The 21,274-nt window shown below is 35.2% G+C and overlaps 2 protein-coding genes across 2 annotated transcripts in view; one reads left to right on the forward strand and one right to left on the reverse strand.

The window, feature by feature from the left end:
- The first annotated feature begins 4,686 nt into the window (after positions 1–4,686).
- Positions 4,687–5,916, forward strand: LOC105202346 (KRR1 small subunit processome component homolog). The gene has a single exon (XM_011170810.3). It carries the CDS (start codon positions 4,820–4,822, stop codon positions 5,837–5,839), a length of 1,020 nt encoding a protein of 339 aa, XP_011169112.1. The 5' UTR covers positions 4,687–4,819; the 3' UTR covers positions 5,840–5,916.
- LOC105202344 (polypeptide N-acetylgalactosaminyltransferase 2) overlaps positions 5,914–21,274 on the reverse strand; it is a 202,440-nt gene continuing 187,079 nt past the window's right edge. Inside the window, exons 4-10 of the mRNA XM_011170808.3 lie at positions 17,143–17,241; positions 15,097–15,164; positions 14,230–14,481; positions 13,877–14,092; positions 11,353–11,572; positions 10,878–11,088; positions 5,914–10,798 (exon numbers count right to left, since the gene is read on the reverse strand). Coding sequence (XP_011169110.1) covers positions 10,529–10,798; positions 10,878–11,088; positions 11,353–11,572; positions 13,877–14,092; positions 14,230–14,481; positions 15,097–15,164; positions 17,143–17,241 — 1,336 coding nt within the window. The 3' untranslated portion in view covers positions 5,914–10,528. The remainder of the gene's footprint in view (positions 10,799–10,877; positions 11,089–11,352; positions 11,573–13,876; positions 14,093–14,229; positions 14,482–15,096; positions 15,165–17,142; positions 17,242–21,274) is intronic.

The following is a 21,274-nucleotide window of genomic DNA, read 5'->3' on the forward strand; positions in this document are numbered from 1 at the left end:
TTTACGTAAATTATAAATTGGATACAACCTAGTACAGAAAAAGCAATTAAATTATAAAATTGTTAATGTATCCTAGGTAGCAAGCTAATGTTGTTATCGTTTGTCATCATTTTGATGTCAAAATGTCATCAAAGACGTTTTGACATTAAAGTGATTACAAATGTCAACTTGCTACTTAAGATCTGACTTATTAATGAAATAAAAATATGTAATACTAAAAATAAAAGAAACATAATCTTTACTATTTTTGATGAAATCTAAATCTTCTATGAATTATTAAGTATTGTTTACATAAATGACATATAAAATACAATTTTTATACCTTATACTGTATACATGTATATATTTTACTCGTAAATGATCAAGCCTGGATAAAAGTTATAAATGCTTTGTAAAATATCAAAAGTATATGAACTTTGAATGATTATAAATTGAAACTTTCGTGAAACAAGTTATATTTTAGCAATGAGAGGAGATAATAAGAATACATTACTTATATATTTATTAATTATTTCTTTCATCAACTCGCTCTTTACAACTTATATATATATATATATATATATATATATATATATATACAAAAGCTTTAATCAAATAATTTCATTGAGAGTAAATTAAACTTCTACTTTGACAATAGATGGTAGTATTTTGTAATCTGTAGATATATAACGAATTAATCTGTATTTTTGACAAAATTTAATTTTGTCTAGCATTCATTTTTCGTCATTAATTATTTTCATGGAAGATTCTGTTTCTTTTGAAGTGTTATGAATAAAACAATCCCTACGTGAAAAGAAATTAATCAGTTAATTACCTCACTCCACACGAACGTGGTTTTGCTTTGCTCGCTTCTCGTACATGTGCAAAGAAGTGTAATTTTGTATCGAGGAATCTTTATCCATTCTTCGCTTTTTAACATCTTTTGATTTTTACCTTTTATATATCAATAGTCTTATTTCATATTTCTATTTTCATTTTAAACTTGCATCTTAATAACGATTGAAAGAAATTGTATACATAGAAAATGCTCTAAAATAATAGATAGAATAATAATAAGTAGAATAATAAAATATCTTAGACTGGATTCTCTGCACTGGATTCTCTACGGCAAAGCACATCTTTCAAATATTCTATCTTTCCAATTTCTTTCACGATGTTAGAGGGTTCCTCTCTGATACAGAAGGTATCCACTCACACACAGAATCATGAAAAATGCAATGCAGCCAACCATATATGTACACAATCAGCTAATACTGTGGGCTCAAATGCAGCCGTCTTCTCCTCTCTGAATGCCCACGGTGTTCAGGATTAGAGGAGGTAGTAATTAGCACACGAGAATAATTGTAATTAACGACGAGTGTATTTTTGAACTTGTTACAACCAGGGTCGAGCCACAAGTGAGTCTCTTGAAAAAGCACGCCTTGACCTCGCGAGTTACTAAACGTAACTAACTTGCCTTTCGTTATATCAGTCGGTAATACCGGACGGTACATTATCAGCCGGAGCCTACAGTACTCCCCCCTGAGTGTAAACGTATATAAAATAAAAGAGAAAATATGTTGTTATAAAATTCTGTCTTTGAGTGACTGGTAATAACCCGTAGAAGGAGGGTTTTCGGAAATTAAATCTCCGATTTGATCCACGATCTCGCTGTCTAATGCACTGATGAGATAATCTGCCTTGGTACGATCGGTTTTGCAATTCGAAATTCGAAATGTCGCTTCTACTTGCATAAACCAAGTCTCCGGGTTATTGCGCCAAAAGGGCGGAATTTTAGGTACACGGTAAGTGCTAACCTGAGGGTTGCCTGAGGGGCCGTCTGGTTGTTCCGAGTCCGACATGACGTAATGGTTTAATTACTAACTATACGCGACGAATGTTTCTTATTCTATTAATAGTATACGCACATGCGTTAACGATTAAAATGGTATTATGATGCGAGTTAGATTGACGGCAAGATTAATACACGAGCTATAACAACGGCGAGAGCGATGTTTACATCCGAAATAACTGGTGTAATGGTACGCGCACAGATTACATTCGAATGAGAAATGAATTAGCTCTTTTCTGCGGTTCGCCCGTTATTTGATTTGGAACGGACTTACGGTACGCAAGTGTGAGTCGTTGTTCGAAGGATTTGTCCAGCCAGCTGTCTGCCTGCTGTCTTGATGCCTTGAGAGGATGAATCGTTGACGGGCGGGACAAGTAGCTGAGTTTCTGCGATGGTTTCGCAAGGAGGAAGAAAAGATGGCCGCCTTCCAATTTTGTCGGCAGGAAGAAAATATGGCCGCTTCTCGGATTCGTCCGCAAGAAGAAAATATGGCCGCTTTCCGAATTCGTCCGCAGGAAGAAAATATGGCCGCTTTCCGAATTCGTCCGCAGGAAGAAAATATGGCCGCTTTCCGAATTCGTCCGCCGGAAGAAAATATGGCCGCTTTCCGAATTCGTCCGCAGGAAGAAAATATGGCCGTTTTTCCGAATTCGTCCGCAAGGAGAAAATATGGCCGTTTCCAGAAGACAATATGTCTGCTTCTTTAAAAGTTTCGCGGACGTGGTTATGCGGTGGTTTTTACTTGCCGCTGGGCTCGACCACGCTCGTTGTAATCTTTCAGGGGACTCAGGATACCCGTAGTTGTGTAAGGTCAACAGGTCTCTTCGGCTTCGTACGGAATGCTCGAGACTTCAAGACGTTTCTCGAAATGATGCTTAGTGTGCCTCTTTTCGTCTTTTTGCTTGACGAATTTCGTCGTCGTTAGTTGACGTTGATCACGTCGGGGTCACCAATGTGGGCTCAAATGCAGCCGTCTTCTCCTCTCTGAATGCCCACGGTGTTCAGGATTAGAGGAGGTAGTAATTAGCACACGAGAATAATTGTAATTAACGACGAGTGTATTTTTGAACTTGTTACAACCAGGGTCGAGCCACAAGTGAGTCTCTTGAAAAAGCACGCCTTGACCTCGCGAGTTACTAAACGTAACTAACTTGCCTTTCGTTATATCAGTCGGTAATACCGGACGGTACATTATCAGCCGGAGCCTACAATACAATTTTTCGAGACGCCATCTCTACAATCTGTGGACATACACTACGATACCAACGTTACCTACAGGTTAAACCTCGAAAAGTATGTCGCCGGATTGTTGGTACATCTGGTGAAGGGAGCGCCAAATTCGGGGACACAAAGCCACGAAGTCAAAACTTCAAATCCTGTTCTAACTGCTTTTGCGCAATTCATAGATTCGTCCTGTCGCGATTTATGCAATCCGGACGAGGCGCGATTGTGAGGGCAAATAAACATTAAATACCAAATAAATTGACTCACCGTTCGCCGCTGGTCGCTCCGTTTAGCTCCGTCTCGGCCGTAGCTCTCGAACGTTCGAGATCCAGTCCTCCTTACGACGATCCTCCTCTTGATTCACACTTGGCACGAACGCGCGACGTTTCGTTCATTTTCGGCATTCTCAGTACTCACGCGCGTTGGAAACCTGGGACACAAGACAACGGAGAGAATGCGAAACACGATTGAACGCGACTTCGCACCGCATGTATCGCATCCGACACGATGTATGTTGACACGAACGCCCGACAATTTACTTCACTTCCAACACTCCACGAAACTCTCGAAACACTCGCTCGCGTCAAAAACTTGTACGGGACGACGAGGATGCGAGTTGAAATGCGCCGCGACGCGCCATGATCTTCCCACGTCCCCCTGTAACCGACGTACCGACCGACTGCGTAGTAGCAGCGGTAGCGGCGCGTAGACTCTAGTCACGTGAGTCAACGTCACGCCGTTACGCAGTACGCAGTGCCAGCAGTCGGTCGGTTAGGGAGTACGGCGAAAGGTTACGGTGCGTCGCAGCGCATTTCAACTCGCATCCTCGTCACGCGTCATCCCATACGAGTGTTTGATGCGAGCGAGTGTTTTGAGACTGCCGAAAGTGAAGTGGTGTCGGGCGTTCGTGCCAGCATCCGTCGGACGCGATGCATGATGCGATGTCGCGTCGCATTGAGTTCCGTATTGAATGAGTACCGGGAATGCCGAAAACGAAGAGTCGCGCGTTCATGCCAAGTGTGATTCAAGACGAATCGTCGTGAGGAAAATGTTGAATCTTTCGTGTCGTTTATACCTCAACGGTCGATCGATCGGGCGGCGTAAAATCACGTCGAGTTAATTTAATCTCATCTTCTTCATTTCCCCGTATCCCGTATCTCGAGTTTTCGATGCGCGTGAGTGCCGGGAATGTCGAAAGCGTAGTGTCGCGCGTTCGTGTGAATCAAAAGGAGGAAGATCGTCGTAAGGAGGATCTTGGATCTCGAACGAACGAGAGCTGCGGCCTAGGCAGACCATCAGCGGCGGACGGTGAGTCATTTTATTTTTAGCTATTGTTTATTCGCCCCCCACGATTCAGTATTCGCCCATTTGTCTTGATTGCGTTCGCATAAATCGCGACAAGACGAATCTATGAATCGCGCAAAAGCGATTAGAACAGGAGTTGAAATTTTGACTTTTTGTCCGCGCGTTTAGCGCTTACTTCGCCAAGTGTGCCAACATTCAGCCGACCTGTTTTCCGAGGTCCAATCTGTAGGTAACATTGGTATCGTAGTGTATGTCTACTTTGTAAAGATGGCGTCTCGAAAAATCGTGTTTGTTACTTTGCGATTCAGGTTATGATAGCGCAGATGGCGCTTGCCTCTCTCTCTTTCTCCAAGCTCCAAGAAGAGAATTTATAAATCTATAGCATAACCTATAATTTACCTGCGAGCGCGTGTACACTTGTTATGATTTAAACTTTCGATCATTCCGAATCGCACGAGAATGGGTGGCTCGAAGAAAAGCTCGAAAGCATTGAAGACCGGGCCGATCGACAATGCGTGGTCGTTAAAAATACCAGAATTTAAAGAAACAGATAATCCACATCGTCTTCTCGAGGAAAGCTCGTTCGCGACTATGTTTCCGAAGTACCGGGAGCATTATTTGAAAGAGCATTGGCCATTAATTCAAAAAGCGCTAGCCGAGCACCACATCAAGGTAGAGATGGATCTCATCGAAGGGAGCATGACAGTGAAAACTACCAGAAAGACCTGGGACCCGTATATCGTCATCAAGGCTCGCGATATGATCAAGCTCATGGCTCGTTCAGTTCCCTTTGAACAGGCAGTTAAAGTACTCCAAGACGACATCGCTGCAGATGTCATAAAGATATCTTCTTTCGTCAGAAACAAAGAAAAGTTTGTCAAGAGGAGACAAAGGCTCATTGGACCAAATGGATGTAACCTGAAATCCATTGAACTGCTCACTAACTGTTACGTTGTGGTTCAGGGTCAAACTGTATCGGCACTGGGACCTTACAAAGGTGTACAACAAGTGAGAAAGCTAGTACAGGATACCATGAAGAATATTCATCCAGTTTATAGCCTCAAGACATTAATGCTTAAACGAGAGCTTGCCAAGAATCCAACATTGAAGAACGAAAATTGGGAACGGTTTCTTCCTAAGTACAACAGTAAAAACATAAGCAAGCGCAAAGAACCAAAGAAGAAGAAAGAGAAGAAACCATATACTCCATTCCCACCACCTCAGCAAGAGAGCAAGCTTGATAAGGCGATGGCATCTGGTGAATTCTTCCTGAAGGAGGAGCAGAAGAGGGCAAAGAGAAAGAAGGAACAGGAAGCGAAACATGAAGAGGCTACAAAGAGGAGACAAGAGCGTAGAGCGCAGGTGTTTATGCCACCTGAAGAAAAACCTGTTGAAAGTGAAACTGCAAAGACTGATATAGACATTGCTGAAATAAAGAAAAAAGTTCAACAAGGACTCAAAAAACGTAAAACAAAATAATATTAAAATTGGAATTTGATAAGTATAAAGGAATGTATAAAGTTAATGTTTGTTACGCAAATATAAATTTATGGAAACATCCGTTATTTTATTAGAAAAACTCATTTTTATATAATTACTGTATTATCGCATTCTTAACATATATATATATATATATAATTATTTTACATTTGCAAAATATAGAGCAGAGAAAATTTCAGTTTAACATTTTGAAGACAAATATACTCAGAATACACACTTTTAAATATTTTCTTCTTTACTAAATCTTTTACAAAATATCCGGGTATTTTAATATTTTAAACATGTGAAACAAAATTTTCAAGAGATGCTTCGAAAATTGCCATTCATATCATTTCTTTCTTTAAGCTCCACTTTCGATTCTGCTCATTTTTGATATTTTATTCTCAGGATATTTTATTCCAAGTATAACATCTTCAATATGCATCTTGCGCGTGATTCGATGCAAATGCCGTTTCAAATCTTGCGGCAAAATTATTGTATTTGAAAGTAGCACGCGGATGTGTCGAAATGACGCTGGAATTAATTCTGAATATTCAAAGTTGCTCTTATCAGACAAAATATCGCATTAACGCATTGTATTTATATATGACAAGGATGTAAATGCTCGTTTAATGTACATCTTTTATCCTATTCGCATCACACAATTTCGCTTCTCGAGTATAAATTTTCATATTACTGGACACATGAATATGAACATTGATTAACCAACTGGTTACTCGCTACATATACATACATACATATATATATATACACAGTATATGCGGTTTCTTCTCTTTCTTCAGTTTTTTGTGCTTGTTTATGTTTTTAAACTGTTTAATTAAGAAAACTGTTAAACTAGGAAAGGTACTGTTCCTGGTTCTCATTTTTCAATGTTGGATTTTTGGCGAGTTTACGTGCATATATATGTATGTATGTATGTACTTAAGATTACGATCGATAATCGCCTAATATTTTACACTTTTACCGATTTTGGAAGTACGCGGCGTTCGTTAAGTATATTTATAAATATTATATATAAATGCCGTAAATATATAATTTATTTACAGATACACGAAGTACAGTTGTGTGGCAATCTCTCTCTTTTTTTTTTAAGGGAAATATGCATGGAAGTGATATATTACTATTTGCTAATGGCAAAAGAAGCTATTCGGAATAGTTAGGACGGGAAGAAGATAATCAATGAAACATATATAATTATTTACAACAGCGATTCTCTCGAGTTGTGTAAAATATAGTTAAGTATTACGGTTCTATGTGTCTGCATTTTTATACAGTTACATACGTAAATTCGATATCTCGTTGTTTTCCGCATATTTTTTTTATTAATGTTTTATTTAAATCAGTTCGAATTTTTTTTTTTTTTTTCTTAAAAACAATGCTTTACCTACAGTTCCGAATTACAACTTTTTAGCGGTTAAAATGAAGCTAAAAAAACTTTGATCTCTAATTGTCAGATTTAATCGCCAGAGCGTTTGATATTAAAAGTTAAGTATTCCGTTAATTAAGCTTGAAATTATTTCTTTGCTGGGCACAGGCCGTCTTAAAATTATCTGAAAACAAAGTTCCTACACCGCTAAAGCTCGGTACGGTAAAATCCTTTAATTCCAATGTTAACTAACTCCGTAATTATACCTCCTTTTCAATCTCGTGCTAAAGGAAAGTTGGCTCAGTCGGAATCCTTCAAAGAATCTGCACTCGAAAGGAAGCGCGATAATGATACGCGTAGGGATACCCCGTTTACATATTTACTATCTACGTATATATCGTTGTGCCAGCCGGTGCACTGATTAAAGGAAGACGCTTTAAAGACAACACTTTCCTCTGGTAACAATAATAAAACTGAGATTTTCTTGATGTTTTGATTTTCGAGAAGCAATTCGAGATTATTCATAATATCGCATTCATTTAATTAGAGCACGGCCGATTCCATCGGTCGCGTATTATATCTACATTGAAATATTATCGTTCTAGAATATCGATATCAAAAGAATTCCTTAATGGGTAATTATTAACAGCAGCTAGCGTGGATGTAATATGTGGATGCCCGTGTGTACAAAAGTTTATACGATATTATTATTCATCTCACACTTCGCGGTATTTATAGTCCCAGCGCGAAGAGACGGCAGTAAAGACATTATCGTCGGAAAGTATAAGTGTACAAAAGATCGCGTCTGCTAATATGTATTGCTATAATTAGTTGCGTTAGCTTTTATCTTGATTTTCACTTAACACGTTGTAGGCGAGTAATGAATCCACATTCAACGGCGCTGCCGCTTTATTTTAGATTCGCTTTAGTACTCTTGAGAATTTTCACTTTCATATATAATTTAATTTTTACTGGAAATCGAACTTCTTAATATTGGCCATTAAAATAAGCATTATATCTCAATACGTGGGAAAAGAGAAAAAGAAATTGTTAAACTCGACAATTAAATGCTTGCTTCCAAAAAGTAAAAATTTAAGACATTTGGAATGTTATTACCGAGCTACAATATGTTAAGTATGCTCATACACTCCGTGTTTTTCGTTTATTCGCACAACCAAGCAAGAATATATAATTAGTTATAAAAATAAATCTCTTTTCTGTGAATTATAGCGCATGCTTTTGAAGGGAAAGCATCTTGTTGGTCGCAATTTGTTATTTGAGAAGGATATCCACGGATTTGGATGCGATTATGCTAAAATTATGCAGATAAAAAGAATACGCATTGCACGAACCTAGCGTAGGTCCAATCAAAACAGTGACCGACGCGTCGCCGAGAAGCTTTTTACACTTATGCAGTATACAATTTAAGAGTGTCAAATTCTTTAAAAAGATATGGAAATGATATGTACTTTATTGAAAATAAAATATTTAAATTATGTGAATTCACATAACGTACATATACTCATAACAACTTAATAAAATTAATAATTAATATAATTATATATTAATTGATTGTACATGTTCTTAATTTGAACAAATAGCGGAAAGCTTCTCTGTGGTTATTTGCATAAAAGCGTAATCTCAAAATGGTATTTGTGATATAACACTATTGATTATCTAAAACAAATAATGCCAAGTGTAAAAGCTTTGGCTTATTTATTTTAAAAATCGCGTAAATAAATACATAAAAAAAATGAGTTGCCCATCGTTTGGACATTCAAGTACGTACCCGTACTAAAAAATGACTCGATATTATCTTTATTAAATCTTTAGGGAAGAAACATATATAAATGTGGAAGTATATCAGTTTGGGTTGTGCTGTCAAAATAATTGACTGTCGTAATTTCATTTAGAATTCCTGGATATCTAATCTATTTTTTTGTTTTGTCAATTCTCTGATAATACAAAAAAAAAGTTAACTTATCTTTGTTTTATTTCTATGTTAATCTTTTAGTAATGATTAAGTTTTATTAGCTATGTATTATTAGAAATATTATTAATGTTAATCTTATAAATTTGATTTCAATCTGTCCCTTCAATTTCCAATGTCAGTTCTTTATATAAATTGAATTAATTTATGTACATAAATTAATATATGTATATATAATTTATCTATATAAATTAATTTATATATATGAATTTTTTATGTTCTGAGAATACTGTGTATAAGCGCTTATGCTTATATTGTGTATAAATTTTAAAATGACATTTGATAAAGTGAAATGAAATGTTAATCGCTCGCACACAACACTCTATATGTTTCTTTCAATCCTTGTTTAAATAATACATTTTTCAGAGAAATAAATCTATCTAATTACAAAATACATATTTCATCGCGTATGTACTCCCAATTATTTTTTTGTTATTATGCGAATTCAATTAGAAATTAGCCTATGGACTTTTTCGAAGTTACAAATATTAAGTGTTAAATGTTTAGTATTGAGAATATTTCAACAATACGTTTTTTATTTGTTTAAATCAAATGCACTACGTATGAAGTTTCGCAATTTGTGGATTGACAATCGGTTTGCCGTACCGAATCAGTACGCAACTTCCACTTGCATCATCATTCATACGCACGCTTCCATATTTATATATATATATTACTTTATTATAAATAATTTTACACTTATCACACATCGATTGCGAGATGTCAACCTATTAGGTTAATCTTTTGTCATTGTAAAAGTAGGATAATCTAGTGCTTAAGGAAATGATTGGAAGCGATGGAATTCAATGAATATAGAAACTAAAATTTGTTGATTAGAGTCACATATGCCAAGCAGTCTTAAAACCATTTTCACTTTCTTTTTCGAGATTATTTCGTTTTAGTTTGTAAGATGTGCGTGTACCCCACTTTTCGTCATTAGAGGAAATCGTTAGAAGAAATTTTTCTTATTGTTAGATCTTTTTTCTATCCAAATATACAACCATCCGCTTCTTTGTAGGACAGGCTACATTGGGAACCTGCGAACATGCAAGTCAGTGTGGTACAAGACGGGGTTCTTCATTGATACCGTATAAAAAATCGTAAGACGCCACGATTACGGTCATGAAGATACGGTCTACATTGAATAAACCGCCCGAATCGATCGATCCGGTCACGCGTAGACAGTCAGTTCCTTTTAATTAAGTAGTACGCCTCTGATGCGATCGACCTCGTTAAACGGTAATCACGTCGTAGCGCGTAACGATAAGAGAGAGTCCGCGGGTGAATAGCGTGTTCACCGCACCCATATCAGCTAGTGATTGTGGTTGTAGAGATGCCACCTCTGCGTTTCCGCGTTCGAGTCGCATTTCTCCGCCGTGATGCCGCGCTGCGCGTGATATCGCGAATCCACGCACACGGGAATTCTGGTGTGGCGTATCAAGCCGCCCTCTAAGTGCCGCCACTTTTGATTCTCGCTACCGTCGCAGATCTGCATCAGCAGCGTCGTACCCTTGGCGTACACCGGCAGGGTCAGGCAGAGATCGTGATGCTTGATCAGACCGTCCTTCGTGAGGCCCCATTCCTGCAGAACGCATCGATTTCGTAAAATTCCGAAATAACTTTACGCATTTTCTCGTTTTCTTTAATTTGAGAATGCTCACCTGATTACCACCGGTATCGTGGCAAGGATAGAGACCGACGTTTCCGTCGAGAAGGTGGCCCATGCTGTCCAAGCAGGCGGTGCCCTGCTTCAGAGATCCTCCTGGACCACCCTCACTCGTAGGTATAACTAACTCGGGGTATACGTTCTTCAGATACCAACTAAAAGGCTTGCAGTGCAGTCTCCGTTTTAACTCCATTCTATCTTGGATGCTAAAGCACACAATTATTCGCACGATTACAATAAAATTTTGTAGCCCCCAAATCCTGTCAAACGATCCATTTTTTTCAAGTGGCTAACAATATATCAAAATATATTAATTGGCTATACAACTTGGCATAAAAAAATTGTTATACGTATTTGGGTGCTCGAAATATCGCAAACTTAAATGTGATGTTAAATAATAGAGTGAAATGCAGGGAAATCAGAGTATCGCTTAAAGTTTAATTGAGACGTCGGCGGGCATCCAGACTTACTTTCCATAAGGGATGTTTCGTGCCAGCGGCACGGCGTTGTAATAGAACTGTTTGTAGTCGTCCATCCATACTTCGGCGGCGCGCCTCGTGTTTCGGGCGAACACGTTTCCGCTGCCTCCGGGGAACGAGTAAGGATGACGTTTACGAAATACATGGCCCACACGTGAGCACGGGATAATCTCCAAGCTGCCACCGCATTGCCACACGCGGAACGATATTTCTGAAAGAAAGTTACATGTGCACGCGGTAAGTGAGAATGTTAAACGTGAGAAAAGGGGTGCCGAGCATACAGGAAGAGAAAATAATACATGAACTTCCTTCTCTAACATTTGGCGTCATATTTTTTCTAGATATTTTACATTGCAGGTTAAATAGGAAAGAGAGTTACCGAAATCGCATTTTACTTTTCACGTAAGATTTACAACTCAAAAAATATGAAGAATATTTTTAAATGTTCTTTATACTATATATTATAATAAAGTACAATATTTTCTCTTTCTTATATAATTTTTTTATAATTTTCTATGTCATGATTTTTTTTTAACAAAATCATAAATCTGCAAATGGTGCGACTTAGCAGTTCCGTTTTCTAAATTACATCACACATTATCAAATTCGCAATAATTTTCTATAATTCATAGAATTTACACTACAATACATTCCAATCCATATAAAATTTCATTCCGATGTCGCAAAAATTTTCTTTTATGGAAATAATGTATTTCCTTTCTACTTCATTCAACCTTATTTTACATTTTCTATACTCAATGAGTGCAGGAACTGTAAAATAAGATTCATAGGTTCCGAATGGCATTTTTCGTATTCTCTTTTGGCCATTTCTCGACTGTTGTAAAAAAAACAGCTATTTATATCTACAACTTCGATAGCCAAAATCGCGATGTAGGTCGTGATGCCATTTAGGAGACTAGAATATTTCGTAAAACACTGTTTATCTATTTTATTATATAAACAAAAACGAAAGAAATTTTAACTCTATTAATATAATTCTAACAACATCATGATCGTTACAAATTATCAAAACTTAGGTCATTTATCTTATCTCTTCAGCAATTCAGTTACAAAATACATCGAAAAATAGCTAAAATATTAAGATTTTTCTATGATTATAAATAACAAAATTTCTACTGTACCTAAGGTCTCAAATGTTTCACAAATAATCTCATTGAAATTGTACAAGTACAGCTTTAAATTTTGTATAAGTTGAATTTTTAAGCGCCAAGATGGCGCGACTTTATCAGCCTTTCCCTATTAAAAGAGCATTAAAAAAATATTTTCCAGTAATTTTTACATAAAGGCAGGATTTACATAAGAAAATATTTGCAACGTCTCGTTAGCTATTGGAAAAATATTATTTTTTAATGCAGATCTTTCATCAAAGTTATGCTAAACTGAAACAACGTTAGACTTTTCCAAGAAACTCAACAATTTTTCTTCTGTCCGAAATGGGGTCGCAGTTATTTCTAACTTTACACTTCCGACATATATTGGTTTGCTTGCCGTGTTTTCCACAAAGTTCTTACGAACTGCACACAAGATGGTAGTTTCCGTCAAAGAGTTCCGTTTCCTTCGTATTTGAAAAGCGTAATGACAGACGCATCACTTTCCTGGCAACTCTAAGTCAAGGATCTCGCGATATTAATCTTGTATTACGCTATTTTTTTAATTAAAAATATTTAAATGTAAATTTCATCTAATACTAAAATTCAATAAATATTAAGTTTGGTTTTGACTGATTTTTTAATAATAAATAAACGCAAATAAAACTATTAAATTTGATGATTAAATTAATTTCAGATATTATTAGCTTTTCTCAGTTTTATAATTGCGTTTTAAGTCCGACAGTCATATCGGCACGCAGTTTATAAAACTGGAAAATATATTTAATAATTGATACAAAAATATTATTAAAGCACAAAGAGTGGCTTTGATCGAAAAATGGTACTCATTTCGTTAAAAAAATTTTTTATCACGCGCGATAAAAGAAGAAATTGTAAGCAATCGCAGTTCTCCGCGAACTTGCGAACTGAGTTATTTTCAAGCGTTTATTTGCGCAGCCGTCGGATATAGTGATGAATGAGCTAATATTTACGCCAGTATGATGCTTTTTAATAAAATTTAATGGGAAGCGCTCATTAAAACTTGTTGAGAAATTATAACTTTCGACTATATATTGATCCAATAAAAAGTTTACTCTGCTGCAAAATACTCATCGGGAGTTCCGCGTGCCTCACAACAAAGTTTTTGCAGCGAAGTACATCGACCACACGCAATATCTTTCGTGGCATATTTACTATATTTCGTTAAAATAAAATAACTAAACTCGAAATTAAAAAAAAATAGCTATGGACAGTGGTTTTGTGAAAATATTTTAATAAAATATTGTTGCATAGTTTGTCGGAGGAACAAACGCGATTGAAAGAATTTAATTATAAGAATATCCGTTTAACTCTTTGAAGTTTCCGAATACTTCGTACCCTATACACGAAACTGTAAATAGTCTTACCGAGATTTTCGCCGCCCCAAACATCCATTTGAGTATCGTATTTGCCGAGTTTCTCAAAGTACGCTTTGTTGATGACAAATAGTCCGCCAGCAATCATAGGGGTCCTAATGGATTGTGTCGGATCCTTTTGTCTTGCCTGTCTTTCCCCCTGACTAAGATATTCCCATTTAAAGACCAAACTCCAATCGAAACCACCCCTGAGGTCGGCAGAGGCTCCTAGAAAACGAAATAAAATTTTATCTCGTCTTGTTTCGCTTATGCGTTTCAAATTGCAACGTAGACAGATTTCTATGCAGTACTCGCAAAGGTACATGCAATTTTAGGGAATGTCGATTTTTACTATCAACACTCACCGATATATTGGAAAGTATCCATGCTGATTACGTCGATCACGGGACACACCACCCTCGTTGGGTCCTCGGCCACTCTTTCCAAGAGTGGTTCGAGCCAATCAGCATTGCACTCGCAGTGCGAATCTAAAAATGTTAGCACACTCGCGGTAGCGGCATCCGCGCCGCGGACACGCGATCTCATTAGGCCCTCTCTTTTCTCGTTTCGGATTACACGAACTTTGTGGATTCGTGATAACTCTTCGCCGTCCTCGGCTGCAAGAAAATCAATCTTCATCGTCGTAAAACATTTTTAATTTTACGTTAATTTAACTTATTTGATTTTAAACATTCTATTGTGCTCTGAAAATTTTATTTGTATTTTTTTATCTCTTTATTTAACCGAAACAACTTAATAATTTCTTGTTAAAAAAGTATAAACTACAGATTGGAGGTATCGAGTGCATAAGCTCAAGTTCCAAAATTATAATTAAATGACATACTGTTCAGAGCGGTAAACAATGTCATAAATGACGAACTAGCCGTAGGTCACCAACCTGTTAATGGTATTAAATGTCGTATTAAATGTTATATTAAACGCAATTTTCCGTAATTGAATATACATATAATTAACATTTTAATTATATCAAATTGCGTTAAATATTATATGCAGTACTCTCTTTGTATCGGCTTGATCCCCATGAGTAATTCATCACTTCTACTTCTGTATATATCAGATTTATATCAGATTTTATAACATTTTATTTTATATTATGATATATTTTTTGTATATTATAAATTGATTAAAGAGCAAAATTTAAAATTTGTTGAAGATAAATATTATGGTTTTTGAAAATTTATACTAATAAACTAATACGAAACGTTACTTACGATGATCGCTGAAATCGTCCACTAAAATTATTTCCTTGATTAGATGTTCGGGGCTTCTGTTCAGCACGCTGAAAGCAAAAATAAAAACTTTGAACTTAATTAATTAAATTAAAAAATTGATTATCTCAAATTGAATACTGCTGTCATTATTTTAATATTCTTTTACTATTTTATAACTTAAGAAATTTGCAAATAATAAATAAAATATGAATAATGATAATAACATAGCAATTATTTATAAATTTTATTATTATAGGTAGTTTTATTCTTAATTAATATTTCAAATAGATATTAATATTGACATAGGATCATCTTCTAACGTAACATACTTTTTTTCCAAATTCAATTTATTGAAACTCGATGCGTCTCTTCTTTCCTAAATCACTGTCATTCATTTCTATATAAACTTTTCCGGTCGATTAACGTCGAATAAACTGAGATTAAGAGAAGAACAGAAGCTTCGGGGATTGTCCCATTGAATCTTTTATCAAAGTTTCGAGGACTTTGTGCACCACTTGTCTCTTGTTTGAACGTTCTCGTATTGCTCTGACTCATTCTGCTCGTGAGTTTAGAGTTTAAGAGGACTGTTGCAAATAATTAGAATTCTTTCCACTAATTAAAACTATCTCGATATTGATGGAAAAAGTTTAACTTTACGCGGCCGTTTCTTAAATCAATATTGAACGTCAATAATTTTATCGCGATCATATCGATAAAACAATAAAATCATATTGTACAAATTTCTTCTCAGTTATTTAAAGTATCGCGCTCATCGTTTTACTTGTGAAAATAACTTTGACGTAAAATCGATCGCGTGAAAAATTTCTCGCGCCACATCAAGATGCTGGCGAGGTGTGGTCTCGTCGCGGTAATTAAGACTTCCTTTTAATTTCATCGACCCGACACGATAGGGCCAATATATTTTCCTGACGCCGCCATGTTACGGACTTAAATAAATTTTCCGACTCTTGCCTGCTTCCTTCTTCCGGTTCGACGAGAGAACTTCGAGCAACTTTTGCACGGAGGCTCACCTCCGGCGAGTAATGTAGCTCGTACTCTTCTTCACTCGGCGGGACGTCGCGTAGCAAAAAATGCTTTAATTAATATGACGCTTATGAGAAAATTTAATGATTTATGTTTCTGGACAGACGATAAATGATACCGGTAAAATAGACGGAATCGGTTTAAAGTGTATGAAGAGAAAAGAAATATTTTAATTGCCAAATTCAAATAAAATTGGAAGATTTACATATAGAGATGTTTTAAGCGTAAACCGGTATATTCATAAACTTCTGAAACAATCTACTATTCACTCCTCTTTGCACTTTGTTTATTTATTATTACGTAAAAAAGTGCAAGATGTTTTAAATTAATGTACGAATAAATACAAGTTGAAAGTCTCGCATGTAATTTCAAAAGAATAAAAATTTATTGCTCAAATCAAGTTAATTGAACCATTACTGATTTTGTTATCTATCGGAATGAAGAAACAAATTTATGATATTTCTTCATATATTCGATCATTTTTCATATCGAAGATCTTGTGAATTCTTTAGTTCATCGCGTCCGTGTGTACGTGTGTACGAGCGTATAATAAGCACGCGAGGAATAAAACGATGGAACGACGATTAGAAAATTCCATCGCACGCTTTCCAACGCCATTGTCGACTTCTAGCTCGAATTGAGAATCTTCTCGTATCCGCAATGATGCATCGGGAATTGAAGATCGCCGTGCCGCACGTATACCATATACGATCGCGTGAGAATTTGCCCATTGGCAATTACTTTACGTTTGGGAATTCGATTGTACGAATGGCGGCATATTAAATGCATATTTTCTCCGCGGAATTTATTTAATCCTTCTGTTTCTGCGTATATCTTTTTTTTTACTTTATGCTTTGTAATTTAAGAAACAATAATTAAAGTGCACATTTTTTGCCAAGCAGAAAACGTATAAAATATCAAGAAAAAGAATGACAGTTTCAAATAATAAGCGTAATTGTTTTGTTGTTGTATGTAAATCCAAACTGTTTCTAACTTACATACCTGACGACAGTTCTGAGTAGCGTAGACCGTGCCTCGTTGTGGAAAGTAATTATAACGGAAGTCGGTGGCAGATCCTGTCTCCATTGTTTCATCCTACACCTGTAACACGAAAATAGCATAATTATAATAGTTGTTTAGCTTTCATAGATTAATGTATGAATCATTTAGATATAAATTAAGATTAATGGATGAACAATAAGATTTTATCTATCGCATTTATAATCACGTAATAAAGATGCTATTCTGTAGTCTTTCAATTAAGATTTATTGAGTATACAGCAAATATAGACAATCATGGATTATAAAATAAAAAGATTGGATTTCTCAGAATAAAATTGATAGAAACCTATAATTTTAAATCCACGGGATTGACTATATAATGTAATCAAACAAATGATCAAATTAGCATTCCCATTCATGAGACATAAATAATTTTTTCAAAGTAATATTGGATTTAATATTATTTATTTATTTCTCCAACTCTCTCTCCTTCAGAGAGAGTGTTTTTGTTTGCTGACATACTTATTTTCGATTTATTCTATGAAATTCAATTCTATGGTTAACGATGGATAACATGTCGCATTAGTTACGTTTCAATATTGAACATGTGATTGATGCAATGAGAATATCAGCAAATATTGGTTGTTTACACATGCATACAGTAGTTTCGTGCATGCAATCCTAGACGAATAATTTTAAGATAATCAAACAGATATTCTTTAACTGCATTTATCAACAAAAATCTTTTTCGTTTAAAAAATACAACATTCAAACGAATTAAATCAAATTTGTTTAAAAAATTGTATTTATATCCGATATTAAAGTAATTGACCAATATATATTATATAATATTTAAAAAAATATATTTTTATTTTTATTAATCGCAGTTTTATAAAATAAGTACAAAGATTTTATACATTTACACGTGTGTGTATGAGATCATATCAAGCGTATGCATAAAAAAATAAGATACTTGAAAAATTTTCAATTATCTCTAAATAATTTTGACGTTTTCTCGACGCGTCAATAACTAATCAAAATATAATATTACTAGTAAAATATAATACTGAAAAACATTTAAATTTTGCTTTAAGATTTTTTATCACTTTTCACATTATGATCGTGAAGATAGAAGAAAAAGATCGAAGTAACAACTGTGGATTTAAGAAGTGCCTTGATCGTCAAAAGATCTATTCAAGTAGAAGAAAAAAAGAAGATAGAGGAAAAACTAAAAGGACGATCCCATTTGGGGCACTGAGCTGGCGCGCAGAGAAGGTACATAAACGCGGCCAGACGACCAGAACGATCCCAATATGTCAGCCCCTCTTTGCCGAGATAAACTCGCGGGACGTGCGTTGAATGCAGTTACCTTGGCGCATAGGTGCGCGAATGCACTTTTTCGCACCGTCGCGCGTCAAACGAGATCGCGAAAATTTCGCACCACCGTCGGAATCCTACCTCGTATGCGAGACATCACCGTTAGATAGGAAGATGACCGTTGAACACGTGAAAATGCGATTTATTCATCCCCGAAGAGAATCAGATACACAATTTTTGAAATGAAACGACGTGATGTCTCACTCTGTATGTATCGCAAGTAGAAATGCACGAGCTTCATTTATCTTTCACGTGCACTATACGGGACGGAATTAAGATTCTTCTTCAGCTGTGAATTTCTCGTCTATCTTCATCAGCGTCATGCAATCATTTTCGCTGAAATTTAATTGATTATATTTAGCACAATTAGTTAATACAGATTTAATTTATTGCAACATTTCTAACACCGTGGTGTCCGTTATCACTTCGTTGAACTATAACCCAAAGTTTGATTCATCGTTACACTTTTATTCAGGTGTAATCAAGCGACTCGAGTAACGGACAAGTTCAGTAATGAGTAATTTAGATATTCATCACCGTGCTTATCCTCTTTTGGACACCTCCGCCTCGTCGTTTCGCTCCCCAAGGCGGTGCAGAAATCGACAATTAATGCGGGGGACCATAATTCCACATTAAAGTCGACCAGTCTCTACGGTATGTTTGCCGACAACAAAATTGCGCGCGCGAGCCTTAAAGCGGCAGATGAGTCGAATCATCCGGACGGTTTAATTCGAAATTTCAATTCAGGATCTGCGCCTTGCTATCTACTAAAGTGGATAACGCGCGGCCAGTCAGTACGCTTCTATTGAACCCTCGATCGCATATACGATGTTTCACGAGCACATATGTATGTACATGCTTGCGCGGATTGACCATTACCAGAGAATGCGTCCTACAAGATAGAGATAGATAGAGTTAGAGAGAGATGAGGGAGGAGAACAGTGCATCTGCGAAAGCAATACAGTGTTGCAATTAAAACAAATTTAGGCGAGAGTTGCTGAATGCGTATCGGTCGCATAAATCGTACTTCGTCAAAATTTTATATTTTTCTTAAATATAAATATATTTAGTAATAAAAGTATAAAATTCATGAGAAGTGTGTGTAATGTGAACAAAAATTTAACAGATTACATCCTGTTTGCTAATAAAACATTAAAAAATCAGATACATGTGATATTAATTTTTGATCAATTTATATAGCTTAATGGTAATGTAGTTATGCGATTTTGTACTAATTTTTTTATTTTTACAAAAGAAGGTTTATTGTAAAATATTTTTCATTGTATACGTATACATATTTGCAATTATTACACGGATTACATTAATATTTTTATAAAATTTATTAAGTTTTCTGAAACGTATGACCTTAGATTTTATTACAATAAATGATACTAATGTAAAACTGATAAGTAATAATAATAAAATTAAAATAATTAATGAATAAAAATACGTCAATAGCAAAAATTAATTTGGGCGTTTTATTTCGACGTTTTTACTTCTTCGTTATTATTATTTATTAATTATTAAATATTTGATTCTTTTTTGCAAGAAATTATTAATATAAATATTAGTTAATAATTCAATTGTTTAAATCGTATTTTATCGCAAAAGAGATAATAACACATAATAATTTAATTAATCAACAATAATCTAAAATCAATAGGCATAATAGCAATTGCTCATTATTAGGCCTATTGATTTTAGATTACTGTTGATTACTAACACGAGCTAGTTGCATGTTATATTATTTTGAATATATAATCATAAATTAATATATAATAGCATAATTTAATCATAGAGAATATAAGTCGAATTGGGTTAGGTACAATACAATAAATATAATAAAAAGTAACTTAAGGAATACGCATTCGTGGCAATTCTGTCCTATGTTATAACAATTAAAATAATATTCAATAATATCAAATTTTTAAAATAAATATAATACATTATGGTTATTTTGCAAAATGATTTTATTTAACAATAAGGTGCTCTGATTTATTCTTGTACTTTAGAATTTATTAAAATGCTTATGAATTGGATTGCTCGTCAGTGTGGAAATGACAACTGTGAGTGCAAAAAAGACATTCGAGGATGAAAAAAGCACATGAAAGAATTAGGAGTAATGTTTCGGCGCTCTGTGGAAATAGAGCACTTTTTTCCTCGAGAAGCCTCCGTACGTTGTCCTTCTTTGGCGCAAACTAGCGAACAGGATATTAAATTTTTAATCCATCATCGAAGCCAAGTGAGAACGGATAACGGATATCCCAGAGCAAGAAAATCAGCATTAGAAACGCGACAATTGAGTTTTTGCTTTCAATTCGTTTTACGTCATTAGTTAGAGTACAAGTTATTTTTATCGCGAACCTTTCTTTCGAGCTGCGTACCACAATCCTCGTTATAGAAAAAGATATTGAGATGTGTACATTGGAAAATAATATAAGACACATTATTCAAAGCTTTTGATATAAATAAAATCTCTCAAAGTATCTGTGCTGACAATGAGTAAGGTTCATTTAATTAATTTTATTTTTGAAAAACACTATTAAATATGGAGTTTTTAAAATCCTATTTTTATAAATTCTATTAAATTATCTCATATTCAATTTTATTATTATCTATAATGTAATTTTAGAATAGTTACTATTAGAATAAATCATGGAGACTGAAAAGATAGCAAATTGATTTGATATCGATGCATTTCTAAATGGACAAAACCATTGAGTAATTCAATTCATGTGATACGGCCGAACTGAAA

Source organism: Solenopsis invicta, chromosome 5, assembly GCF_016802725.1.
Source record: "Solenopsis invicta isolate M01_SB chromosome 5, UNIL_Sinv_3.0, whole genome shotgun sequence".
Classification (NCBI taxonomy): Eukaryota; Metazoa; Arthropoda; class Insecta; order Hymenoptera; family Formicidae; genus Solenopsis; species Solenopsis invicta.